The sequence below is a fragment of the Panthera uncia genome (assembly GCF_023721935.1).
Source record: "Panthera uncia isolate 11264 chromosome B3 unlocalized genomic scaffold, Puncia_PCG_1.0 HiC_scaffold_1, whole genome shotgun sequence".
In the NCBI taxonomy this organism is placed as follows: domain Eukaryota; kingdom Metazoa; phylum Chordata; class Mammalia; order Carnivora; family Felidae; genus Panthera; species Panthera uncia.
In genome coordinates, this window is record NW_026057582.1 from 31,068,538 (window position 1) to 31,096,133 (window position 27,596).

The 27,596-nt window shown below is 45.3% G+C and overlaps 1 protein-coding gene and 1 long non-coding RNA gene across 4 annotated transcripts; one reads left to right on the forward strand and one right to left on the reverse strand.

The window, feature by feature from the left end:
* On the reverse strand, positions 1-4,976 carry SRSF5 (serine and arginine rich splicing factor 5). 2 transcript variants are annotated; one of them, XM_049612566.1, is made up of 8 exons: positions 4,003-4,976; positions 3,759-3,903; positions 3,385-3,455; positions 3,160-3,258; positions 2,787-2,856; positions 1,472-1,545; positions 908-1,018; positions 1-820 (listed from the first exon to the last, which is right to left on the reverse strand). In XM_049612566.1, exons 2-8 carry the CDS (start codon positions 3,882-3,884, stop codon positions 553-555), a joined length of 819 nt encoding a protein of 272 aa, XP_049468523.1. In that variant the 5' UTR covers positions 3,885-3,903; positions 4,003-4,976; the 3' UTR covers positions 1-552. The 2 variants fall into 2 exon arrangements, with proteins under 2 accessions (XP_049468523.1, XP_049468524.1); XM_049612567.1 differs by having other exon boundaries at positions 1-817; positions 3,759-4,976.
* On the forward strand, positions 4,469-27,513 carry LOC125909398 (uncharacterized). 2 transcript variants are annotated; one of them, XR_007453678.1, is made up of 4 exons: positions 4,469-4,554; positions 8,194-8,258; positions 14,719-14,771; positions 27,323-27,513. It is a non-coding gene; the product is annotated as an uncharacterized LOC125909398 (long non-coding RNA). The 2 variants fall into 2 exon arrangements; XR_007453679.1 differs by lacking the exon at positions 27,323-27,513 and adding an exon at positions 22,466-24,334.
* Positions 27,514-27,596: the final 83 nt, after the last annotated feature.

Here is a 27,596-nt window from a genome sequence, read left to right on the forward strand (position 1 = left end):
GCAGTTTTATAATCTTTTATTATCAATAACAAACAGCTGCTTTAACGTGTCGTCAGGCAGCTGTTAAAGGGTGGGTGGGAGGACACCCTTGACCCTAACAAGGAAAACTCAAGCCTTTATGTACAAGCAAATTTAGAGCTCTTTTAAGTGTCCAAAGCTATTAATTAGTTTAATTGAGGCATTAAACTAATTCTGAATTAACATATTTGAATAACCAAGAACTAAAATGTTCAAATCTTTTCTAGTACAAAAAAATTAAATTTGCTTTAGTTATAAAAGAGCTCTCTCAATATACACAAACTATACACTTCAGACATTCACAAAAATGTGAGCAGAAGGCTTATCAAAAGACATTTAATACAATTAGTTTTCAACAACCCCTTGGTGGTCCACATCTACAAAGATATCCAGCCCAACCCAACCCCCCTCCAAATCCCACCCCCAACCCCCCCACAGAAAAGCACATACTTACCAGAATTTTTAGCAAGTATGGTTTGGGAATTTTTGTGTGTGTGTTTTTAAAAAAGGCCCCCAGGGCAAGTTATTTACAGTTTAATTGCCACTGTCAACTGATCTGGACCTTGACCGGGATCGGGACCTGGACCTCTGGCGATCCACAGATGCTGGAGACTTAGATCTACTTGAAGAACCACGTTTCTGGCTCTTTTCAGGCACAGGAGACCTACTAACAGAACGGGACTTGCTCCGGCTCCGGCTCCGGCTCCTGGACCGGCTGTAAGACTTGCGACTCCGGGAACGAGATCGGCTACGAGACCTAGAGGAACTCCTGGTTCGGGAACGAGACCTGCTTCGTGACCTACTAGGAAGGGAGGAAAAATACAACATAAGAAGCAGTCCCTACGAACCTATTAACTAAAACTTTGTCTTAAAAATGTTAAAGAGATACCTGTGCCTTTTGCTGCCTTCGATTAATTTGATTTTTCTCCCATTTATTTCCTTTCCAGAAAGTTTTTCAATAGCATTCTTTAAATCACCATAAGAGGCAAATTCTACCACCCTACAATTAAAAAAACAAACAAAAAAAAGCCCTTTATAAAGGTACATACATGTTATAGCCTAGTCTCACACTACACACAGCAAACTAAAATACCTTCTCTGTGCACCTTTGGTTAATACTACATTGTCTGAGATCTTAATGGAGAACAGCATTGCAACAAGGTTTCTCAACCTTTCCAAACAACTGAAATTGTTAATTCTCAGTTGTGGAAGGCTTTCCTATGCACCATCAGATGTTTAGCAGCATCCCTGGCCTCTACCCAGGTGCCAGTAGTGACCTCAACCAGTTACAACCACCAAAACTGTTGTCCAGTGCTCCCTACTGAGCAAACTCCTCCTGGATTGAGAACCACTGCACTACAGCATGTCCAAATTTTATGTTCTCTAAAAAAAATCCCCAGTAAAATTTTCAGTATGTTTTAAAAGGCGGTTATGATCTCCAATACACACTCACCCTTCATTTAATTTAGGTCGATGTGCATCCGCAAAGGTTACTTCCCCAGCTTGTCTCATGAAATCTTTGAGATCCTTAACACAAGACAATCGTGTCAAGCAAAGAAAAGGCGACGTGACACACAAACAACCACATGGTATAAAAAACAAGACTACTGGAAGAGAAGATGTTAGATAAAGTACAAACATGGCATTTACCACACTTGTATTCTATCAGAATTGAAAAATTATCTAGGTCAGGGCACGAAATAAGCAAAAAAGCATATTGCTTTTAAGCAAAATGCTAGAGGAAATTCAGATCTTAACATTAAAGTAGTATTAGTCTATACTGAGCTCAATACATAAGAAAAAAAGCAAAACAAAAAACAAAACAAAAAGAAACAAAAAGAAACAGTACATATTTTAAAAGTAAAGACTAAAGTAGAAATTTTATATTAAAAAAACAAAACAGAACATTTACAAGACACCAGTTATTTTGTGCCCCATATGTCATTAAAAAAGTTTACTTTACCTTTATTATTATTTCCCTAGGCTAGTCAAGCAGCAAACCGTTAATCGGTCGGAGAAACCTTCATGACATATGCCCGACTGGCTCTTCGCCACCCACTTGAAGGACACTACCCAATCGATGGAAGCCTTTAATCGCACAGCCCTCCCTATTAGCAGACTACAGGCGGATGCAGACATGTTCTACTCTTGTGCAGTTACCAAGGAACACTTTACTGCGATCAGGATTCCAACGACCACCTAATTTCGTATCTTTCAACTCTTTTCGACCAGGACCTCTTATTCGGAAGCGTTACAGGAAGACCGCTCTCAACTTAGGGATCAGATCACGTTATCAAGGCTCTGGGATCGCTGCAACCTGGCACTTCAAGTTTAAGTGCACCGATTACGTCTAGACCGGCAAACACAGATCTAGAGGTGGCCAATTGATCACTGTAGGAGCTGACTGGCAAAGTCAACCAGGCCCAACCAAGAGTGACCAAGACAACGATTAGGATAACCCACAGGCACTCCTCGTCATAAGGCCAACGACACAGATAGGCTGGCAAATAAAGGGTTTAATATTTGGTTAAAATTGATTTTAATAAACAAGAAAATATATCCTCAAAACATTAAACATTTGATCACTAATTATTAAAGTTTGAAATATCCCCCAATTACATTTAATTAAAATTTTAAAATTACAATTAAATCCATTTTAAAATTAATTAAAGATAAAATTACTTTTAATAAAACATAATAAAACATTAACTGCCCATTAATTCTTAAAAAGCCACATTAAAATAGCTCAAAACTGTATTTCAACAAACCTGCCAGCTGACTCTTGAAGATAAATTTTCAACTATAAGCCGATTTTCTGTTCTTACAGGTGGAGCATTTCTGAGGAAGAAAATGAGTACTCACAATGGAAGAAATGCAGCAGTGTGTACCTACTGTGTTCGACTGTGGACAAGTTCAAGCAACAAGACAGAACAAGTCATTCAAAGGACTCCCATCAAGTTTCTATATTATTTTACAGGACTTACTACACGCACTAATCAGGAACAGTGGATTAACATATGAAAAGGAGAAACGATTACTCAGTAAGTACCAGAATCACTTATTGCTAATGGTTCTTAAACATTAAAAGCTCCTCCTGCGGTAAAGATTGTTCAAAGCAGCCATCCACCATCTATCACATACCGTCTATCATTTCGAGGTCTGCGACTACTAAAACGGTCAGAATAGCGTCCTCTACCTCTTCCACCTCGAGATCGAGCCCTAGCATGTTCAATAGTAACCCTACAGGAAGGGGGAAAAAAGACTCCGTTATCTCCACACAAGCCACAAGAGATCGACTTTGAAAAATATCCCAGCCGATCTAGTCCATCTTACGGTGCTCACTGGTTACAAAACTAACGTTCTCACCTTTCACTGCAGAGTTCTTTTCCATCAAGTTCATATACAGCATCATCTGCATCCCTGGGATCCTCAAATTCCTAAAATGTAAACATGGGGAAAAAAAAAAAAAAACAAACAGACCAACCCCCTGCTTAATGTGGCTCTAAGATATATTCTACAACATAGTAAGAGCACTGCAAACGTGTGATAGAATGACTATCTTAAAGACAGTGATCAGGAGTGGTTTCCCTCCAACCAACAGCGAGGTTATCCCTCAAGAAAATTCACTGCTCTGAGAAGATACAAAGTTTTCCAAAGATACCCTACCTGAACTCAGTAAAATCAAAACACACTGCTCATCAAAATCTTTAGCGACTTAACAGTAGTTCCAAAACACTTACCACAAAACCAAAGCCTCTTTTCAGATCAATATCTCTTATTCGTCCATACCCCTTGAAGAATCTTTCCACGTCCTTCTCCCTGGCCGCGGGATTTAGCCTCCCGATGAATACTCGACAGCCACTCATGATATCCGGCTAGTATTTCCTGTTAGAAAATGATTCGATTGAAACAATACCAGTGAATGTCAGAAGAATGCCTAGTTAAGGGGCCAAAAACATAAACGGCATAAAATAAAATGTTTACCCGGTGATGTTATAAACAAGATTGCCAAGAGTGCCTCTTATTAGGCCAGGTCCCTTGCAGACAAAATTAAAACTCGGCTCCCAACACGATCCTTCCCTGGGCCCAGACCGCAGCAACCGCAACGCCCACTGCCGCCTCTGGAACTGCGCAGCCGCACTCTCTCCCTGGCTCTTCTGGCCCCCTCCCATCTGCCGCAGTTAGGAAAGGCCGAGAAGTGCGGGCGGAGCCGACCCCGCCCTCCGCAAGGCCAGCCCAATGGTGACGGGCCGCGCGCGCGTCGCCGCCTCCCAGGAGCGTCACAGCGGGTGGAAGCCGGATTCTCGCGACGCCACCGCCGCGCCTGCGCAAACGGCGGCAGGCGGACGCCGGCAGCCACAAAATGGCGGCGGCGGAGACAGCGGTGGGGGAGAGCCGCGCGTGCCAAACGCCCTCCTCCCACCCCCTCCCACGACTCCATAGTTCCGGAGTCATTGTGCCCTCCCGCAGAAAACCCTAGCCACACCCCCGAGCAAAGGTCTCCGCCCAAACTCGGGGGGTTCGGGAAGTGAAGAGGTAAGGAGGCAGGGAGGAGCATAGACCCCTGTGTAAAAATGACCATAACCACGACCGCCCTTCCACCTTCAGTTCCCCTCAAACAGTACCCAAAGGGAGACGTGCCCCAGCGCCCACCTCGAATAAACTGCGCTCATTGGACGCCGTCCTCCGCAAAGAGAGCAGCCCTGGCCACTCACGATCTGAGCGGCCATGAAGAAGCCTCGATCCGAGAAGCCTTTCCCTCAAAGTGAGTCACTCACCTACCGGACAGGATCTTTGGCAGCTGAGAGACCAGAGAGGTCCGTAGTCTGCGACGGAGCCGTCTGCCTCCCCGCAAACCAGGACTAAACTCGTCTACGTCTTTCCAAAACTGACGCACTTAGCGGCTCCTGCGTTCCACAAAATGGAGGGCGCGCCCCTGCGTCACTTCCGGTACCGCCCCGGGGACCTCCCCACTGAATCCAGGGATGACGTCTCCGCGGAGCCGGAAGTTTACGTGCAGTAGGGACCGCTTTACGGTGACCGCGCCGGCGACCTGAATCAGCGATGGGCGGGGCCGAGGGGCGGGAATTGGCGTGGGTGTGGTCGTCAGGTGCCAGAAGCTGCACGGGGCACGGATGAAGGTGTTTGTTCCTTGAGTGGGGCTCGTCAGTGTCTCTCCAGCATTGTCATTGCTAGAGCAAATGGCACTTCTTTTTTAGCTGAATTTTTTTTTTTTTAAGATACTCCGGAGAGTACTGGGTAAAAGAAACTCACATTTTGCAAAAATATTTGGCCATCTCTGACTCCTTGCTTCCTGCAGTTTATGCTTGTACTTTGGAGGAGGCTGCTTAGTGCACAAGTGAATATCTTAACCATACCATACCACGGACGTGTGGTTTATAGTAGGAAGACTAAAGAACTGCAGTGTTTTTTAAATGGAAGTTTTTTGCATGATGAAATACTAAAATTGGGACTGCAGCTAGCAGGCCATATTGAATTGGGGTCAGAATGCAGATTTCTGCACTAGAACTGAACCGGTTGGGAGATGTTTCAAGCTACTTTTAAAGTCCAAATGGTATTTGGTTAACCCTCCCTGCTCAGGTTTCCGTAATGTAACACATAAAGTGTACCATTACTCGGAAACAGAAGAGATTGTGTTTTCAAAATGAGGGTGAAATAGCCTTAGGCATCTTTAACTCCACATTTTCCCAGCGAAGTACTCAGGTTGAGAAATTGAGGCATAAATACAATGATTGTGAAAGGTTACTTTTTTTTAATGCTTTTAGGTGGAAACGAAGGCATGCCATTTTTCAGAGTGTCCTGTATCTAGGGTTGCTGTTTGCAACTAAAGTTACACAGAGATGAAGTTAAAGAAGGAGAAGAGCTACTGACGCTTTTTCTGATCTCCCAGCCCTTAGAAACTGTAGGTTCGAATTTAGATAGTTTGTATGGGATGAGCTCCACCATTTAAACATTTGTTTATTTTAAAAAGAGCCTTGGGGGCGCCTGGGTGGCTCAGTCAGTTGAGTGTCTGACTTCAGCTCAGGTCGTAATCTCACAGCTTGTGAGTTCGAGCCCCACGTCGGGCTCTGTGCTGACAGCTGGGAGCCTGGAGCCTACTTCTGATTCTGTGCCTCCCTCTCTCTCTCTGCCCCTCCCCCGCTCACAAACGCTCACACTCGCTCACGCGCACTCTCTCTCAAAAATAAACATTAGGAAAATAAATAAATAAACATTAGGGGTGCCTGGGTGGCCCAGTCGGTTAAGCGTCTGACTTCAGCTCAGGTCATGATCTCACAGCCGGTGGGTTGGAGCCCTGCATCAGGCTCTGTGCTGACAGCTCAGAGCCTGGTGCCTTCTTCGGATTCTTTGTCTCCCCCTCTCTCTGCTCTTCCCCTCCTGTGCTCTCTCTCTCTTTCTCTCAGTAATAAATAATCATTAAAAATTTTTTTAAAAAATAAACATTAAAAAATTTTAATAAGTAAATAAATAAAAAGCCTCAGTCAGTATATAGCAAAATTGTGAACTTAGTTATCTATGGTATGGGTAATGAGGATGGATTTAAAAGAAAATAATGAGTTTGTTCAAAGGAAACACCTTTAGGGGTGCATGGGTGGTTCTTTGGGTTAAGCATCTGACCCTTGATCTCAGGGTGGTGAGTTCAAGCCCTATGTTGGGCTCTATGCTGGGCACGAAGCCTGATTAAAAGAAAATACCTTTAGCCGCTAGCCTAATAAACACTGGAATCCTGTAATGTACAAATTGTCCCAAACCAGCATTTATTTAGTTACACTTGTTTACTTTCTGCATAATTAAAAAAAAAATGGTCTTCCAGTTATTTTCTATATTTTCAGTTGAGTGTGGAAGCAATTGCTTGTGATTTCACTCACTAAATGCTATTTTTGCTGCAATAACAAAGTAATCTAGAAAAAGTTTTCTGGGAGTGAAAAACAAGAATGTTGGTGCTGTACACCATGAAAAAAGTTGCTGTCTTCAGCCCACAGCATTTGATTTTCTTCAGGACTATTTTTTTTTTCAGTAGGCATCACACCCACCATGGAGCCCAACATAGGGCTTGAACTCATAACCCTGAGATCAAGACCTGAGCTGAGATCAAGAGTCAGTTGCTTAACCGACTGAGCTACCCCAGGACTAAATTTTTTTACAAAGCCTGTGAATCTTAAAAATAAGGGGCACCTGGGTGGCTCAATCAGTTAAGCATCAGACTTTAGCTCAAGTCATGATCTCACGGTTCATGAGTTCGAGCCCCACATAGGGCTCTGTGCTGACATCTCAGAGCCTGGATCCTCTCTCTCTGCTCCTCGCACACTCATGCTGTCTCTTTCTCTCTCTCTCTCTCTCAAAAATAAATAAACATTAAAAAAAATTTTAATCTTAAAAATAAAACAGTAATTTGGCCATAAAAATGGGTTTATTCAGGAATAGTGGAGAGTTGTAATTTGGGACACAGAAGCTGCTGAAAAACCATAGGCACGTCCAACAAAGAAGAGGAACAGCATGTTTTTTGAGAAGCAGGAAGAATTTGGAATGGGTTGTTTTGAAGGCAAGTCTAAAGTTCATTAGAGAAAAGCATGGTTTCTCAGCAGCTAAGTTGCAGGGGTAGTTGTTTTCTTATAGAAGATGCAGTGTGCGTCTTTTCTGTGTGAGGGACTGTGATGATTCTTCTCGAGGTTTCTTCTGTTGGGGTCTGTAACTGACACTTCTTCCGGAAATTGCAGAGGAATGCTTTGACTCCCACTGCCTCCCTCCAGACTCTAGTGAGGTTTCCCTTCGTTAGTTTTCACAAGGCCTTTCTCGATTTGTTTAGTGCTTAAACGTTTATCATCTCCACAAAGGTAATTTTTCATTAGTGCCTAGTGACTTAATCTACTGGTTTTTTTAAATGACTTTTTGCAATATTTGTTTTTTCCATGACACTCGCCTAGTAAGTCTTCCTACCAGCTTGTTTCTTACCAGTTCCTCCAATAAACACAGTCGTCTTCCGTGAGCGTGATTACTCTGCCTCCTGTGTGATCCTACAAAATTCTGCATGTGCCCCTATAATTCCTGCATAATGATACGCCTTATTTCTGCTTTTGTTTCCCAGAAATACCTGGCACAGCAAAGATTCAGTATCTGTAGACCTGGATTTTCATTACTATTTTTTTTTTTCAGGTTGTCCTGCTCCTATATTAGTGTTTCAACCAAATGGTACGGCATCTTTTTCCTCAGACACCCAAGTAAGTAGCAAATTCTTTAGTAAAGGAATAAGAAGATGCAGAGAAATCACAGGTTTAAATAAATACAATAAAATAAAGGAAAGGAAAGGAAATAGAGTTTATTGGCCATCTCTTTTGGGGGTCTTTCAGCCTAACTATAGGATGTTTCATTCACCACGTTCCTGATCTCTAACTCAGGAGTCAGCAAATTATGGCCTCTGGGGGGTAATTCAGCCTGCCACTTGTTTTTGTATGGTCTGAGGGTGGTTTTACATTTTTAATGGTTGGGGTTGGGGGTAGGTGATCAAAAGAAGACTTCATGACACATGAAAATTAGATTCAATTCAAAGGTCAGTATCCATCAATAACGTTTTTAAGAACACAGCCAGTCCAGTTCATTTACTTAGCGTCTATATCTGTTGTCCTGCTACAAGAGCAGGGCTGAATAGTTGTAATACACACCATATGAACCACACTATCCGGCTAATATATTTACTATCCGGCTCCTTACCGAAAACATTTGCCACCCCCTGAGCTAACTGATTCTTAAACTTTAAACTGTTCTACGAATGCTCCATCCAGCTCCCTCCATCAGATAATAAAATTGTAAACAAGAACGGAGGATTCAATCTTTATTTTTAAATAGAGTTTATGGTATTCCAATTATTAAAAAACACATACACTTGGGACGCCTGGGTGGCTCAGTCAGTTGAGTGCCTGACATTGGCTCAGTCATGATCTCACAGTTTGTGGGTTCGAGCCCCACGTAGGGCTCTGTGCTGACGGCTGGGAGCCTGCATCCTGCTTCAGATTCCGTATCTGCCTCTCTCTCTGCCTCTCCTCTCCTCGTGCTCTATCTCTCAAAGATGAATAAATGTTTACAAGAAAGAGAGAGAGAAAAATACCTGTGCTCATTATCACAAAATATACAACAGGAGAAATAATTGAAAGACGAGAAGAACACTCAGAATCCCATCTCACCAAATCAACCTTGGATTATGTTTTCCTGTATTTCCTTCTCGTGTTTTCTTTCCTGGGTGTTTAATATATGTTTTATTTTCCAATTCAAAAGTAATACATCGTCATTTAAAAAAAAACCATAGATATTTTTAAAAAGATGTCAAAAGGCTATCCTTGTTTTTCAAACCCCGAAGGATAATTACTTGGCTTTTTCAATAATTTCTCTGTAGTGTTCTTCTATATATACAAATGCATTTTTAAAATATGAGTCATCTTCACATATAGAATTTGGTATCATTTGGCATGAAGATTTCTTATTCATAAAACATAATCATGGGCACTTTCCATGTTTCTTTAATATATTTATGATCAAAAGTGTATATTCAAATTTGTGGCTGTTTTTCCACTTAACATGACCCAACCACGTGACTGGGGAAAATGCTCATTCTGACCGGTAACTCTGTTTTTCTGAAAATGTCCTAAAGATCACCAGATACTTTCCAACACAAAGAAAAAGTATTGCTTCCTTGTTCCTAGCTAATTCTAAATATTTTTTGAAAGGCTTTTCTTAAATCTCTCTTGGAAATGTATGGTTTTAAAAAATGCTCCATTTTCTACTGATTCACCCCTACATCCTTGTCTGACTTCTTTCAGTTGCCACACTGTGATTTTTTTGTCGCTGTTTTCATTTTGTACATAATAACCAAAAGTCCTGTGAACCTTCTGCTTTAACCTGAGTGCTCTAACCTCAACACCAGATGCACACTAAAATCACCTGACAAGTGTTCATAATATTCCACTGCCTGGGTCTCTACTGGCAGAAATTCTAATGTAATTGGTCCGGACTAGAGTCCTAGTTAGTTAGTAAGGGCTGCAGGTGGCTCTAATACTCAACCAGGAGACCTAGAGGAATGCTGCCCGAGGTCTAGGAACTCACTTTTTGTTCTCCATAAAATCCACCTATCATCTAGTTCCATCTTTCCTCCTCCGAGGACCCATATCTCACTCGGGTTATGGCTGGAGCCCTGATTGGGACAGTCATGGGGAAGCAGATTTGGGACAGAAACGATCATAACACCAAGATAAACTTAAATTCAGAGCACCAAGCATAGCCTCCTTACCACACCTCTTAATATTGGCAGCTCCCATTTTCTGGGCTGCTATTGTGTGCCAGGCATTGTGCTAGGGACACTGCACACATCACCTCAGTCACTCCTCACACAACCCTTCATGTAGCCGTATAACATTTTAATTTTTTTTAATTTTTAATTTTTTTATAATTATTTATCTTAGAGAGAGAGAGTGCGAGCAGGGGAGGGGCAGAGAGACAGGGAGACACAGAATCCGAAGCAGGCTCCGGACTCTGAGCTGTCGGCACAGAGCCCGACGTGGGTCTTAAACCCACAAACCGTGAGATCATGACCTGAGCAGAAGTTGGACGCTCAACTCATTGAGCCATCCAGGTGCCCCGGCATATAACATTTTTTAAATGAAGAAACTGAGGCTTACAGAATCCAATGATCTCTTCTGCCGAGAACATCCCACTTTCTGATTTTCCTGCCAAGGCCCTTCTCACAAAAGCTGCAGCATGACCCTCATGTGAGGCCTCTCTGTGCATTAGGGTGGCCCCAGAAACCCCAGAAACAGGAAGCACTTCTGTGCACTTCTGGCCCACTTTGCAGGACTTTGCAGAGTCCTGACCGCCAAGACCAGAGAAGGTTGGAGTGAGGTCGAAATCAGAACAGGGAGAGCTTCTTTCTCCACACAGGGTGAACTGAAGGAGAAATAGGGCAGTCTCTTTACAAAGAAAGGGAAGAGAAGGTTAGCATAAGGACTCCTGAGAATGTTTTCTTAGGGATACAAAGTAATCCCCACTAACTCAGAATTTGCTGAACTGTTGGCGAAACTTAGCAATTCTTTCTATGTCCGCAGCGTAGTGCTTATGTGATGCCAGCCTGTGCTGTGAGTTAACACCCAGTTTAAATTCTAGCTTTTTGCCTCTGCTGGCAATTATTCTCGAACTCAATGGCTCTTTAAAAAAATCACTTGGGCACTTTTTCAAATGCAGATCGCCAGTGCCATTTTCCCAGCGAAAAGCCTGATTCAGGAACAGGAACGCAAGGCTCAGGAATCTGAATATTTAACTGGTACCCAAGTCAGGTGGTTCTGAGCTACAGTTTGCAACCACTAATCAGAACTGTATTGTGGGTCCACTGCTCCCTTTCTCGTGATCTCAGCGGCCATTCCGTGCTCTGTCTCCTCTTTGCAAGCAACCACGCCTCCTTCCTTGTTAGCAGGTGTATTAAATATCACTGTATAACAAATTACCCTAAAAGTGAATCGCTTAAACAACAAGCATTTATTCTCTCATAGTCCCTGTGATCTGAGAAATTCAGGAGTGGCTTGACCGGGTGGTTCCAGTTTAGAGTCTCTCTTGAAACTGTAGTCGAACCGTAGGCTGGGGCCACAGTCTTTTCTGAAGCCTCAACTGGAGGGGGGGGGGGGGGGGGGATCTACTTCCAAGTTCACTCCCACACCTCTTGACACACCCCAGACCCTTGCTGGCTGTCGGCTGGAGACTTAGGTTCTTTCCCAGGTGGGCCTCCCCATAGGCTGCCTGAACGTCCTCAGGACGCGGCAGCTGAGTATCCCAAGAGGGAGTGATCTGACAGCGTGCACCTCACGTGGAAGCTACAGTCTTTTTACAAACCCACCTTGGCAATGACACCCCATAGTGTATTCGTTCGCTAGGGCTGCCGTTACAAAATACCGAGAACTGGGTGGTTTACAACAAGAGAAATGGATTCGGTCACAGTTCCGGAGGCCAGATGTCCCAAACCGAAGTGTCCCCAACTCGAACTGCTCTAGAGGAGGATCCTTCCTTGCCTCTTCCCAGTGACTGGTCCTTGGTGTTCTGGCTGGTGGCAGCAGCACTCTGTCACCATGGAGTCACATGGCCTTCTTCTCCATCTTCCCCCTGTGCACATTTGTCTTTGTTTGAACTTGTGTCCAAGTTTCCCCCCGCCCTTTTTAATGTTTATTTATTTTTGAGAGAGAGAGAGAGAGAGAAAGAACTTGAGTGGGTGAGGGGCAGAGAGAGAGGGGGACACAGAATCCGAAGCAGGCTCCAGGCTCTGAGCTGTCAGCACAGAGCCAGACGCAGGGGCTAGAACTCACAAACCCCGAGACCATGACCTGAGGTGAAGTCGGACACTCAACTGACTGAGCCACCCAGGCACCCCTCCCCTTAAAACTGTTTTTCAAGAAACCCTCCTCTGAACCTCTGTCACTTGTCAACCTGCCCCATCTCACCTTTCCTAAGCCAACATGTTTCTTTACAGAGCAGGTAGTCTTTATACACGAGGTGCCACTTTCTCAAGCTTTCACCTGCAGTCAGACTCCCCCCGCCCGCCCCGTTCCCCTCCCTACCACCCCCACAACTGCCCTCGAGACATTCACCATTCACCTGATTGCAAAATCCAGTGGCCTGTTAGCAACTCTCATCCTCCGCAATGAAAGCGGTGTTCACCCTCCCCTCACTGTGCGCCAAGCATAGCACTCAGGACTTCGGATTAAGTAGCCAATTCCGTCCTCATGCAACTCACTAAAATCAATTCACACCCTCGTTTAAAAAAAAATATGTGGAACCCAAAGCTGAAAGTCACACAGCTGGAAGCGGTGGAACCCTGAACCGAACCCAGCACGCCTCTTCCAACTCTGTGGTTCCAAAGGATTTCCTTTCCAAAGTTTACCCAAAGGGGAAATCTATAACCTCATAGCATTATTAAATCAGGAGAGAACATTTCACATCACGGGTAAGTCACCCTGGCCGCATTTTAGTCTCTGTCTTACAAATGTGTGAGCTCGAATGTGCCAGTGGTTGCAGCCCTTGCAAGTAAGGACCGAAGCATCTAGGCTGTGTCACACGGGACACCCGCAGGCCAAACATGCGGGCGAAGCCCTGAGCCAATCGGCTAAGCCTACAGGAGCTGCAATCGTGTGTGCTGGAATTTCGGTCCCAACGCCTACCCTGGCAGCTCCAGAGCTGAATTACGACCTGGCGCATCCAACAATTTTTGTTGAGTGACTCTATGACTTTCAGCATGCTGCTGGACCTTTCTAAGCCGCAGTTTCCTCGTGTCCGAAATAGGTCAGTAATAGTACTTAATTCATAGGGTTGTCATGAGGATTCAGCGAGGCAGCGTGTGTAATGTATTTGATCCGGAGCCTGGTCCATTCAGCACATTTCAGCGGTAGTAAGTCATACAGTAAACAATGTCTCCTCATTCAGAAAGGACAAAAATCGTAGAGGAGGTTAGGCTGCTCTAACAGAGAGAACCAACAAGACTGAGTTGAAGACCATGGGCGTTTCTTTCTCATGTCCCCAAATCCTCTGTACGTAGAAGATAAAAGATTGCAACGTCCCAAAGACCAAACCATTCAAGGGGTTTATGAAAACCAGAGAGAACTGGACAAGAGCCCACCATTGTTTGTTGACTCCTACACCCACTCCGTCCTCCAAGCTGTCAGGAACTGGGACCAACCAATCGCCGAGCTCTTTCCATCTTTAACATCAAGGGGGAAGCCTCAAAAGTATTAACTCTCCATACCCATTTATAACAGAGCCATTGTGGCAGGGCACACAGGAGAGATCCCCCAGAGAGGGACACACCCCAACCCCTGCAAGATCAGCCCCAATACTGGAAATTATGCCTTCTCTAATGCGACAATTAGGGTCGAGACACAGGGGGCCAATCCAGTGCTGCACAATTGACATCTGCCTCTTTGACAAGTCAGCGTGCCTACTAGTGGCCAAGTTTAGCCAGAAGAAATGGATGCTTCGGCTCTAGAGCTGTAGAGGGGAATGAGAAGCTCTACCGTGTGTTTCTTCCTGATCATTGTACCTCAAGTAAACAATCTCCTACTTTAGGAGCTTGGGTACTGAGTATTTAAGTTAAATTCAATGCCCATGGCTTGGGTGTAATGTGTAATGAGCTTCCGTAGAGATCTGGTTGAATCCGCAGTGAGACACTGCAAGGAACCCAGAGCTGCAGAGACTGGGGGCCTGATGGAAAACCAGAAGCCCAGCATCTCCAGGGTTAGCACAGGAGAACTAGTGCAGCTTCTGGTAGGTCTGGGGCTTCCAGGCTATCTTGGTTAGGCTGACCCTAGTTCTTTCCTATGTTTTTTACCACCCTAATTCCTGATGAAGGCTCATGTGCTCCCAGCCAAGGACCCTCTTCAGAACAGTAGGGCATATGGTAGAAATAGTTGAGTGTTCCTCAAAGCAGAAGCATGGTGGGGCACCTGGGTGGCTCAGTCGGTTCAGTGTCCGACTTTGGCTCAGGTCATGATCTCACAGTTCGTGGGTTCGAGCCCCGCCTTGGGCTCTGTGCTGACAGCTCGGAGCCTGGAGCCTGCTTCAGATTCTGTGTCTCCCACTCTCTCTGCCCCTCCCCCACTCTCTCTCTTCTCTCTCTCTCTCTCAAAAAGTAAATAAACATTAAATTTTTTTTTTTAGGTGGAAGCATGGAAAGAAGAGGCTGGAGGTGGATGGAGATAGACGGGATTACGGTAGGCTAGCTACCATGTTAACGAGCTCAGACTTTATCCAGTGAACACTGAGTAGATGTAAGGTTTTAAGTTGACAGGGACCCCCATAGACGTGACATGGAAATTGATGAAGTCATCCAGGTTTTTGTTGAGGCCAAGATTCTAAGAACAGATTAGGAATGTATTTGCCATAACATAAATCAGTCCTGCGGATGTCACGTACGGCATGGTCACTACAGTTAATAACACGGTATCGCATACTCGAAAGTTGCTAGGAGAGCAGATTTTAAAAGTTCTCATCACAAGGAGAAAAATTTCTAACTATATGTGGTGAGCAGAGTTGTGATCATTTAGCAATATATACATATGTTAAATCATTATGTTGTACATTTGAAGCTAATATAATGTTAAATGTCAATTATATAGCAATAAAAATAAATTTTTTTAAAAAATGTATTTGCCTTGGGAGGAGGCTTCCAGTGACCAGTGAGCCCTGGAGATTCCAAGCATGAACACTATGGGGACAAGAGTTCAGGGGAAACGGGCTGACCAGTGGCTTACAATCAGGGCTGGGTTTCAGGGATATGATCGACTTGCCTGGCAATTCCGGCAGGACCCTGGTGCAATCAGTGTGTATTTTCTCTTCATTGGGTGCATTTGCAAATGTCAATGTGCCTCACACACTCTGGATTTGTCCACCAAAGAACACGTTCTTACTCTATTGCACTGAACATTTTTTTAAGCTGTTAATTTGTTCATTTATTTTGAGAGAGAGAGGCCTGACTCGGGGCTCAATCTCAAGACCATGATATCGTGACCTGAGCCGAAATCGAGAGTGGGTCGCTTAACCAACTGAGTCACCCGGGAGCCCCTCACATTTGATTTTAAATACATGCTTCTTCTGGTTATGATTATAAGGCATGTCAAGTGCATTTTTAGTGTTTTGTTCAGTAAGCCATTGGCCAACCTTGACCTAGTCTGGAATCTGGGCTGTCGTCCCCACACTTCCAAGGCATCTTGCCTTTCTCTAAATTCCATGGCATCCATGCTCTCTGTCTCTTCTAGCAGTTGTCACAGGCTGCCCTGGAACAGGATTGTTAGCGGCTAGATTATAAATTCTTTGATGTTAGAGACCCTGTTTTATAAATCTTGTATCCCTCTCAGCACGAAGACAGTCCCCCATATACAGTAGGCAGCCACACAAACCAGCCCACAGGGAACACCACCTTGTTCTTGAGGAGCGTTATGTCCTGTCCTCCTGATCAGACTCTCTGGGCAGATATGTTGCTGCTGCCTGAAGCCATCCCGTAGCCATTAGCAACTGGCTCATCGTGGCTCAACGAGGTTCTCTCTACCTTAGGAACTTTGAGTTTGGAACTGAGAGACCCAACGCTGAGGCATCTTAATGGCAGCACGCCAGAAGGAAGCTGGCTTCCCAGTCTGTGGCCGAAGCACTCAGAAAGGCTTTGGTGCTGGCTCCTCCTTAAATGAACTTGTGTCCAACCTCCTGGATCTCATGAGATCCCCAGTACTTTCCACTGATTTCCTCTTTATGCTTGAACTGGCTTCTGTAACTTGAGCACAAAATAGCCTAACACACATCTTCCGGTGCAAGCAACGAGAGGTGTGTTTATCATTAAGTACTCAGAAGCGTCGAACGAAATCCCGGGGCCAGGATGTGTCCGGGTCTAGGAAGGCATCTGGAAACAGGAAGTGGGAACTGTCAAGAACCCAGAAATACAGACTTTCTCTTTCCTTTCTCTCTCTCTCTCTCTTTCTAATTTCATTTGCTCTCTCCCTGCCGCCTGGCTTTCCCTGCCTCACGATCCATATGGCAGAAGCTGGCCACACCATGTCCCCCAGTTTTTATATCTTTTCCATCCAAAAGCAGATCTCAGGACGAGGGCGGAATCTCTTAGTCCCAATTCCAAGTTCCAGGGAGAGGGAAATCAGATTAGTCCAGTTTGGGCATGGTGTCTATTCTCATCCTGGCAGAGGAGATAAGGTCACATGGTACAAGCAGAGCTATCAGAGAGCCCGCCTCTTCGGTGAGGACGAAGTGCAAACAGGGTCATGGTGAACGAGGCTGGCCGCCTACGTGTTGGACAAATGAGCCACTCAACTTCAAAATGGCCCAGTCTGCCTTAGATCCAACTTACAACCACCCACCACCCTTCTACCCGAGCAGGCCCAACCGGCTTATCTGTCTTCCTACACCAGGCTCTGCTTTGGCAAAGATGTGTGAAACCACCTTATTTGCCTGAGTCATGCGTATTTTTTTCACTATGTCTGATGTAGGAAGATACCCTAGTAATTACCTACCGTACCTGGTGACATTCAGGAATTGTCGGAGGCCTGCTATGTGCCAAGTATCATGCAAGGATTTTTGGAGACTTAGCTCATTTGGCTTTCTCAATACCTAATGTGGGTATTGTTAACACCATTATAGGGAAGAGGAAATATGTTCCAAGAGCCCTGTTTCCCAAGTTCAATAACTATTAGCGACAGTGCGAAGATTCAAACCCAAGTTTGTCTAAACTCAAAGCCCATTTGCTCTTTCCACTGGATCAAGGTCAATTTCAGTATGGAATGGAGAGGCCAGCAGAGTGGGGCCACATCTCTTAGAAAACAGAGGATAAGGGGTGCCAGGGTGGCTCAGTTAAGTGTCCAACTTTGGCTCGGGTCACGATCTCACAGTTCACGAGTTCGAGCCCCGCGTCGGGCTCTGTGCTGACAGCTCGGAGTCTGGAGCCTGCTTCGGATTCTGTGTCTCCCTCTCTCTCTGCCTCTCCTGCACTCGTGCTCCGTCTCTGTCTCTCTCTCTCAGAAATAGACAAACATTAAAAAAAATTTTTTTTTTTTAAATGTTTATTTCTGAGACAGAGAGAGACAGAGCATGAGTGGGGGAGGGGCAGAGAGAGAGGGAGACACAGAATCTGAAACAGGCTCCAGTCTCTGAGCTGTCAGCACAGAGCCTGACGCGGGGCTGGAACTCACAGACCGTGAGATCACGACCTGAGCTGAAGTTGGTCGCTCAACCAACTGAGCCACCCAGGCGCCCCCCCCAAAAAAATTTTTTTTTAAATAAAGGAAAGAAAACAGAGGCTGAGAGGGAAACAGAGCTCTGGCTGAGGGACTGTCCCGTTGAGTCTGTTGTCCTGTTCTGCGGCTCGGGCACTGACTCCCCACAGCCCTCACTCAGCGAACTGCCTCCCCAACCCAACCTCCTCTAGGAAAATGGGGCTAACGAGGAACACAGTAATATGACACTAGCAACAAGGCCTGAGGTTCTGTGCGGTCATTTATCTTTCGAGTCTCCGAGCATTTTACGAGTATCACCTGTCCCAGGAAGGTTTAAAAGAGGCTGAATTTAGGGCAATGCCAATAATAATAATAACAGCTTACAGTTACTGAGCGTTTACTGTTCCTGACATTGTGCTGCCCAGACCTCGTGTGCATTCAACCACGTAAACCTGAAAACAAACCAGGTTTTCATCAGAGGTGACTGACACTGAGACTTTAAGAAAGTAACGTCCAAGGGGGTCACACAACCGGCAAGTGTGGAGGGACCCACGCCAGTTCTCTCAAAGAGCTCGAACTGACTCTGCCATGACAAAAAGTGCATACTGGATACGTCCCCAACGAAAACTTAGGGACACACCTAGAAATGTTTCAGAAAGCAATCTATCACACAAGAGGGAAGGCGAGGCCAAGGGAAGGCAGCCCTGGGTGTGATGGGTCACGAAGAGCACCCCGAGAGGCCAACGGTCAAGGTTATCTTTTTTTTTTAATTTTTTAAAGTCTATTTACTTATTTTTGAGGGAGAAAGAAAGAGAGAGCACACACAGGAGGGAAAGAGAGAGAGAGAGAGAGAGAGAGAGAGAGAGAATCCCAAGCAGGCTCCGTGCTGTTAGCACACAACCCCACACAGGGCTCCATCCCACGAACCATAAGAACATGACCTGAGCCGAAAGCAAGAGTGAGATGCCCAATCAACTGAGCCACCCAGGCGGCCCAAGGTTATCTTTACTTAGAGTTTGAAGCTGCATCAGCCGCTTGCCCCGCCTGCCTGTGCAGGACCACCTGGAGTATGTGAGCCCTTGGGAACACACCAAGACTTTCCAAGGGATAGCTGGGCATTAGATTCCGTTTAAGGGACCCACCTGTAATTCTAGATGCTTGTCTTAGCCAGTCTGAGCTGCGAGAACAGAATACCATAAACTGAGCGGCTCATAAACAATAAAATTTATTTCTCGCAGTTCTGGAGACGAAGTCTAAGATCGAGGCACCAAGAGATTCCTTGTCAGACGAGAGCCCACCTCCTGGTTCACAGATGAGCCAGCCATCTTCTTGCTGTGTCCTCACTTGGAGGAAGTCATGAGGGCACTGTCCGGGGTCTCCTTAATAGAGGCACTAATCCCATTACCTGATCATCTCCTAGACGTTCGACCTCCAAACATCATCTCATTGGGGGTTAGGATCTCTGCATCTGAAGGAGTGGGGGGCAGGGGCAGATACAGACATTCAATCCACAACAGCTCTCCTTGCCAATCCTTTGCTTTTAACTGAATTGGAGGAGGTTATAACCAAGTTGCCAGCCAACAACTTACTAAGTATAATTTTAATCAGTCATAAAATCATTTTTGACATATTAACTCATAAGGAATTTTACAAATTGAGTGACATTACTTTAACAAAACTGCATCCATTCCCATCTGCATAAGCAAAATTCTTAGCACTTACATATATAAATGTCTCTTTCTTGCAATGACTATTATTCATCCAAGGTTATATGGGAAAAGCAGCCTGACCCACCTCATTAAAAGATGTCTTTCCAGTAAAATTACTTTTGAAATGGAATAACTGTCAAAAATTGTAATATATTTATTGTGGTGGGAGCTGGTGATGCGGGAGATGGAAGAATTCACCCAAGGCAGAACAAAAGAGATAGAAGTTTATTGAATACATTGCAACAGAGTAGCGGGCAGGACAACCACAGAGATTCTGTCTGCCAGGAGGTGGTGGTGAGGGACTATAGCAATAGGGTAGAGTGAGGGAATATGGGATGTATGGAATTTTCCCTTTTTTTGGTAATCTTAAGAACTGTGCCTGGTTGTAAGTAGCCCACTGATTGGTGAGGGCCTAGGGCTTAATGAACCTGGCTGCATCAGCTTGGTGGCCGGTGGTTACCGTGGGCCCTTCCGCCTTGTTCAAATTTCCATCACTAGAAGCCTCTACACGCTGGGTGGTTCAGTCGGTTAAGCCTCCAACTTCGGCTAAGGTCATGATCTCACAGTTTGTGAGTTCAGGACCTGCATTGGACTCTGTGCTGACAGCTCAGAGCCTGGAGCCTGCTTTGGATTCTGTGTCTCCCTCTCTCTCTGCCCCTCCCCTGCTTGCACTCTGTCTCTGTCTCTCTCTCTCTCTCAAAAATAAAACAAAACATTAAAATTTTTTTTTAGAAAGGAAAGGAATGATACAAATTTCTGTCTTAGAAGAGCTGCTTTCCATGTTTTAAAATGATCAGGATAGGAGGGCTGCCTGACTGGCTCAGCCTGCAACTCTTGATCTCAGGGTGTAGAAATTACTTAAGTAAATAAAACTTTAAAACAAAATAAAATGATCAGGATGGGTAGCAAATTGCAATGGTATGCAGATCTCAATGGATCTATTTAAGAGTGATGTAATCGTTTCGTTTTGGAATGTCAATACTGAAAATGCACTAGAAATTCTACCCTCTGTAACTATGTCAACTGATGATGTCAACTGATGATGAAAAGTTTCCGCTGTCAACTTAAAAATGCGGGGACAAGTCCATCATTTTTCAAAGTTCCTTTTAAAAGCAAAATGCACAGTGAGATTGGAAGGCCACAGGCGGGAGCCCCGCGACACTCAACACGGGCACGTGGGGAGGTAGATCCAAAAGAGTTAAGTGTAGTGGGAGTGACCTCACCTCAGGGAGAGACTGGAGCCTGGCCTCGTGCTGAATCTTGTCCCCTGCTTCCCCATCGGGTGGCATTCTGTGACGCAGATGGCTTCTCTAAAAGGCCATTTCCCCCTCCCTCTTGTGGGGTTGCCAAGCCTATATAATCGCCTTCAGAGTCAACAGCTCTGAACCTCAGAATTAGACTCATCGAAGGGTCTGGTTAACAATGCGATTTCTGGGTCCTCCTCAGACCCATGGAATCATGTTTTCTGGGGCTGAGAAAGAAACTGTTCCCAACCCAAGCTGGCATGGCATGATGTGGTCTGGTATGAACAGCTGTTTCCTCCCAGAAAAACTTGGCATTCCTGAGAAAACACTGAGCAATTTTCTGACGGACTTTAACTGGCTTAAGAACCTTTTCTGAGAACTTCACCTAGCCTACAACAGTCTTGGGAGAAGCCTACGGAGATTTAACCAGTGCTGGGAGGTTCTAATAACCTTCAACCAGACACTCTTCAAATCTCTTGCTGTCCACAGTCTAACAATGACCATCTAACCCAGCACTGTGTGACAGAAATATAATGCCAGTGGCCAATTCTTTTAAAAAGCAAAATAAAAGTCCCTACAACCCAGCAATTGCACTACCAGGTATTTATCCATGGGATACAAGGGTGCTGTTTCGAAGGGACACATGCACCCCAACGTTTATAGCAGCACTATCAACAATGGCCAAAGTATGGAAAGAGCCCATATGTCCATCGATGGATGAATGGATAAAGAAGATGAGGTAAATACATACCATGGAATAGTACTTGGCGATCAAAAAGAATGAGATCTTGCCATTTGCCACTACGTGGATGGAACTGGAGGGTATTATGCTAAGTGAAATTAGTCAGAGAAAGACAAATATCATATGACTTCACTCATATGGGGAATTCAAGATACAAAACAGATGAACACAGGGAAGGGAAGCAAAAATAATACAAAAACAAGGAGGGGGACAAAACATAAGAGACTCTTTAATACAGAGAACAAACTGAGGGTTGCTGGGGTGGTTGGGGATTGGGGGAAGGGCTAAATGAGCAAGAGGCATTAAGGAAGACACTTGTTGGGATGAGCATTGGGTGTTATATGTAGGGGATGAACATTGGAATCTACTCCTGAAATCATTATTGCACTATATGCTAACAAATGTAAATTAAAAAATTAATTAACTCAAATAAAGCAAACTAAAATAAAAGAAGTGAAATTAATTTTCATAACAGTTTAACGCAAGAAATGCAAAATATTATCATTTCAATATGCAATCAATATAAAAATTATTAATGTGATATTTTACATATTTACTTCTTCAAAAGCTGGCATGTGTTTTGTAGTTACAGCATGTCGCTATCAGACCGGTCACATTTCAAGTGCTCAATAATCCCGTGTGGCTGTGACTCACATTGGACAGCAGAGATTTAATTAAAAAAAATTAATTTTAACATTTTACTTATTTTGGGGAGACACAGGGCGAGCAGGGGAGGGGCAGAGAGAGAAGGAGACACAGAATCCGAAGCAGGCTCCAGGCTCTGAACTGTCAGCACAGAGCCCCATGTGGGGCTTGAACTCATGAACCATATGACTCACGAGAGCATGACCTCAGCTGAAGCCAGACACTTAGCCCTCTGAGCCACCCAGGTGCCCCAGGAGAGCAGAGATTTAAATACTCTTAAGATTTCCTTTTAAAATGTCTCCACCAAGAAAGAAGTCTTTGAATTAGGTTTTTCTTTTCTTGTTTTTCTTTTAGAAAGCCTCCTCCCTGGCAGCAAGTTTAAAAAGAAACTTTGACGTGCTTGTAACTAATGCGTCTGGAAAGTTGATTTAACGAGAGGGAGGTGTTTGGAAATCTGCATTTTCACAACTGCTGCAGGTGATTCTTGTGCACACTTTGGTTTCCAGATCACTCCCCCAAGCAGTCCACACCTACTCTAGTCACAGGCGGCCAATCCTTCTCCAGCCACCTTTGCGGCAACCTGTCTGTTGGCCAAATTCTCTCCTACTCCAGAAGCAATGACTGATACAGCTGCTCAATGGAGTTCTTCTCTTGAGTTATTTTTTTTAATGTTTTTATTTGTGAGACAGAGACAGAGCGTGAGTGGAGGAGGGGCAGAGAGAGAGGGAGACACAGAAACTGAAGCAGGCTCCAGGGCTCTGAGCTGTCAGCACAGAGCCCAACGCGGGGCTTGAACTCACAGACTGTGAGATCATGACCTGAGCCAAAGTCGGACGCTCAACCGACTGAGCCACCCAGGCACCCCTTCTCTTGAGTTATTGACCTCAACAAGGGGATATTGGACTTCTGACTCCAGGCCCCGCTGCATGTCCCAGAGGTCTTGAGCATGTGCTTCATACGTGGAAAAGCTCAGTAACTGGTGGCTGCTATTTTTAGGTAGCCTGGATTTAGAACCAGGTTCTACCATTCAAAAGCCATGTGTTTCAGACACATGACGAACCTCAGGTTTTCATCTTCACTTTTTACCTTTTTTTTTTTTTTTTAAGTAGGCTTCATGCCCAGCTTGGAGCCCAAGTCGGGGCTTGAACTCACGACCCTGAGATCAAGACCTGAGCTGAGATCAAGAGTTGGATGCTTCACCTACTGAGCCACCCATCCTTTTTTTATTTTTTTAATTTTTTTAATCTTTATTTTTGAGAGAGAGAGACAGAGTGTGAGCAGGGGAGGAGCAGAGAGAGAAGGAGACACAGAATCTGAAGTAGGCTCCAGGCCCTGAGCTGTCAGCACGGAGCCTGACGTGGGGCTGGAACTCACGAACCATGAGATCATGACCTGAGCCGAAGTTGGACGCTCAGCCGACTGAGCCACCTGGGCATCCCAATGAGCCACTCATCCTTAAATATAGGGATAAAAATGCTCCTACTTCATACAGTTGGACCCATTAGGTCAAGTCCCCTGGACCATCCCTTTACCCCAAAAGGGCAGATGTTAAAGAAGCCCATATACCATGGCAAACCACGGGCATCTCAGCCAAAGAAAGTAGGACGGGATTTTCACAGAGTTTGGGGCATATGCTGAATGGTTCGGGGAACGAACGAGGGTAAGCAGGAGCAGGTCTGGACTGAGTGCCATCGTGAAGTAAGGACAGTTTGGTAGCTGAGTTTTGCAGGAATCTTTGTCCAGGAGGCAGGAGGAACAAGAGTGTTACTGGTAACAAAGTAGTAATGATTCAAAAGAGGGGTTATTGGGCCTTTGGAGCATTGGTTTAGGCTCTGTTAGAAACTTGAAGTCTGATGACCCTCAGGGCTAGGGAGTGAATTCAGAACTTTGTTTCCTCGCTATAAAAATGAAGCTAGGGGCACCTGGGTGGCTCAGTCGGTAAAGTGCCTGACTTCGGCTCACGTCATGATCTCACGGTTTCTGAGTTCGAGCCCCGTGCCGGGCTCTGTGCTGACAGCTCAGAGCTTGAAGCCTGTTTCAGATTCTGTGTCTCCCTCTCTCTCTGCTCCTCCCCCACTTGTGCTCTGTCTCTCAAAAATAAATAAATGTAAAAAAAAAAAAAATTAAAAAAAAAATGAAGCTAACTGTGGAACGTTGCATCCCGAAACCCTTCACTGGAAACTCTGCGCTTAGGCTGGAGGTCAAAGCTGCCCTGTGTTATGGTGACCTGCCTTGCTCAGAACCTTCAGGACCTTTTCTGGAAAAGATCCCAAGTAGCAAAGTTTCTCATAGTCTATGATTTTATTAAATTTTTTTTTAACGTTTATTTATTTTTGAGACAGAGAGAGACAGAGCATGAACGGGGGAGGGTCAGAGAGAGAGGGAGACACAGAATCCGAAGCAGGCTCCAGGCCCTGAGCTGTCAGCACAGAGCCCGAGGCGGGGCTCGAACTCACGGACCGCGAGATCATGACCTGAGCCGAAGTCAGACGCTCCACCGACTGAGCCACCCAGGCTCCCCAATAGTCTATGATTTTAGAGAATAAGATTTCTCAGCCCTGTGTCTTGACGTTAAATAATATCGCCATCAATTTTTATGGTTCATAGTCATAACAAGAGTTAAGTGAGATCATACATGCAAAGTGCCTGGTGCATAATAAGGGCCCAACAAATGTAGCTGCTGTTAGTATTAGGATCGGTGTTCGTATTAGCGTTAGTGTTTGCATCAGCATTATTCTTCCACGTTTCCTGTGAGACCATTCCTTTCCTTCAGCCACACAGGTTGCTGCCTATTTAAAGGGGGACAGCTTTTAACTGAAATCTTAGCCCACGCTGGATTGCTCCTTAAAGAAGCATCGCCAAGGCTCCTGGGGCAGGACTTGCCGTGTTCTAACACTGTCCACAGCAGAGGTTGTCTTTTTATGAGTGATCGCTGCTTTCTTTTTTTTTAAATTCATTTATTTGAGAGAGAGAGAGAGAGAGAGAGAGAGCAAGTGGGGGAGGGGCAGAGAGAGAGAGGGAGAGAGAGAACCCCAAGCAGGCTCCAGCAGAGCTGGAGGCAGGGCTCCGTCCTCTCACTGCACCGTGAGATCACGACCGGAACCGAAATCCAGAGTTGGAAGCTTAACCGACTGAACCACCCGGGTGCCCCGACTGCTTTCCTTTTCCGAGAATTCTGTCTTTGCCGTCAAGGTGTCGCTTCTGGACCGTGTTTTGTTTTTCATGTACAATTTGCCTAAAGGCTCCTTGGGGGAAGAGAACTTTATTTTATCAGGAGCCAAGCACACGTGTCAACCCTGCCGCACTAGATCAGAGTCACTTGCCCGGACCACTTATGTGTGCACGCACACGCGCACGTGCGCACACACGCACACAGACTATCAAAGGCTCCCCAGGTTCTGTTGGCTCTTTTGTTTCTTCTACAACACCCCCACCTGGACCCCCACCTCCACTCTCCTTCGCACCTGAGGAAACAAAGTCGTTTTCAGTGTCTTTGTCAGACGGGTTCTTCCAGCTCCATGACCTTCTTTCTCTGACGGGAGCACCTGGTTGCCCTTCTTGCTCTCAAGTGCAGTGATACTGGGGTTAATAACATAACATTTTATTTATTTTGAGTGTCTTAATTCATTTTAAACAAACTGCTTATTTTTCTACACGCATCTCATCAGAAAAAAAAAAAAAAAACTCTACAAAGAAGAAGAATCCAAATATCTCCACAAGCAGACCCCGCATATGTCACCAACGTGTTGGCATTCTTTCTGGCTTTCTCCCTACATGTGTGTTCTTTTGTCAAGTCAAAACTGGGGGCGGCCGGGTGGCTCAGTCGGCTGAGCGTCCGACTTCGGCTCAGGTCACGATCTCACGGTCCGTGAGTCCGAGCCCCACGTCGGGCTCTGTGCCGACAGCTCGGAGCCTGGAGCCTGTTTTGGGTTCTGTGTCTTCCTCTCTCTCTGACCCTCCCCGTTCATGCTCTGTCTCTCTCTGTCTCAAAAAATAAATAAACATTAGAAAAAACAAACAAACAAAAAACTAGGATCACTTTTTTTTTTAACATTTTTTAAAAAGTTTATTTATTTTGGGAGAGAGAGCACGCACAAGTGGGGGAGGGGCAGAGAGAGAGAAAGGGAGACAGAGGGAATCCCAAGCAGGATCCACTCCGTCAGCACAGAGCCCGACTCAGGGCTCACCCATGAACCTCAAGATTGTGACCTGAGCAGAAATCAAGAGTTGGACACTTAACTGACTAAGCCACCCAGGCACCCCAAAATTAGGATCACTCTGTTGGCAGGGTTATAACTTTTTTTTTTTCACTTAGCAAGAATATACCACAAACATCATACTCAAATAGATTTTGGGGTTCTTAAACATTTTTTTTTTAATGTTTATTTTTGTGAGAGAGAGAGACAGAGAGAGAGAGACAGAGTGTAAGGGTGGGGAGGGGCAGAGAAATGAGGGAGACAGAATTCGAAGCAGGCTCCAGGCTCTGAGCTGTCAGCACAGAGCCGGGTTCACGGCCTGAACTCACGAACCATGAGATCACGACCTGAGCCGAAGACAGATGCTTAACCGACTGAGCCGCCCAGGCACCCCTCAAATAGGTTTTGGCACCGTGATTTTAAGTGACTGCTTATCATTTATGAATTGGATTTGCAGTGTTCGAAGGCCTGGTAGTTTTTTCTTCCTCCTTGGGATGTTTTCTTCAAAACCAGAAATACCACCCTGAGCAGGTGAACAGTAGGTTGCAAAAGGTTTCGAAGCATGGGACAGCTGTCTTCAGTTGAGACTGCACCCCAGGGCTGCGGAGATTGACGGATACTCAAGTTCATGTGAGGTGAGCGGCCAGCTTGGACAAGGAGACTGATAAGGAGATCTAGGGCAGGACTCACTCTAGAAAAGCTGCTGTAAGGTGACAGACCCGGAGGCCGAGGTCATTGCAGAGGGGAAGCAGAGGGGGAGCCCGCTGCTCTGTGCAAACGCCTGGTCCCTTTCCTGGAGAACCGCGTGGCTGGCTTCCTCCTGCCTCTCGCTCAGGCGTTGGGTGCCCTGGCCTCTCTGTCATCAGCACTGGGCCCTCTGGGAGCAGCTGCCTACAGTGCACCTGCTAGAGGCAGGCCCTTGGTGTCCCCAGGGTGTTCCATGCTCCGAGATGGGGATGAGGTGGAGAATGTTTTCGCAGGGAGCGTTTTTGGTTAATTTGTTAATTTGTTGTAGGACAGGCCGGCAAAGGCAAAAACGCACCAACAAACAACAACAGCAAAGAAAACAAGGATTGATCATCTACACACAGAACTAAAATTTCTGGCCCTACGGGCTTTTTTGCATGTTTTTTGGTTTTGCTTCCTTCCGTTTTATTTTGCTTGTGCAGTATTTAAAAACCAAAGTAATAAATTCCTAATATTTTATCTAAAACCAAAGTTATTGGGGTGCCTGAGTGGCTCAGTCAGTTGACCGTCTGACTCTTGATTTCGGCTCAGGTGTTGATCTT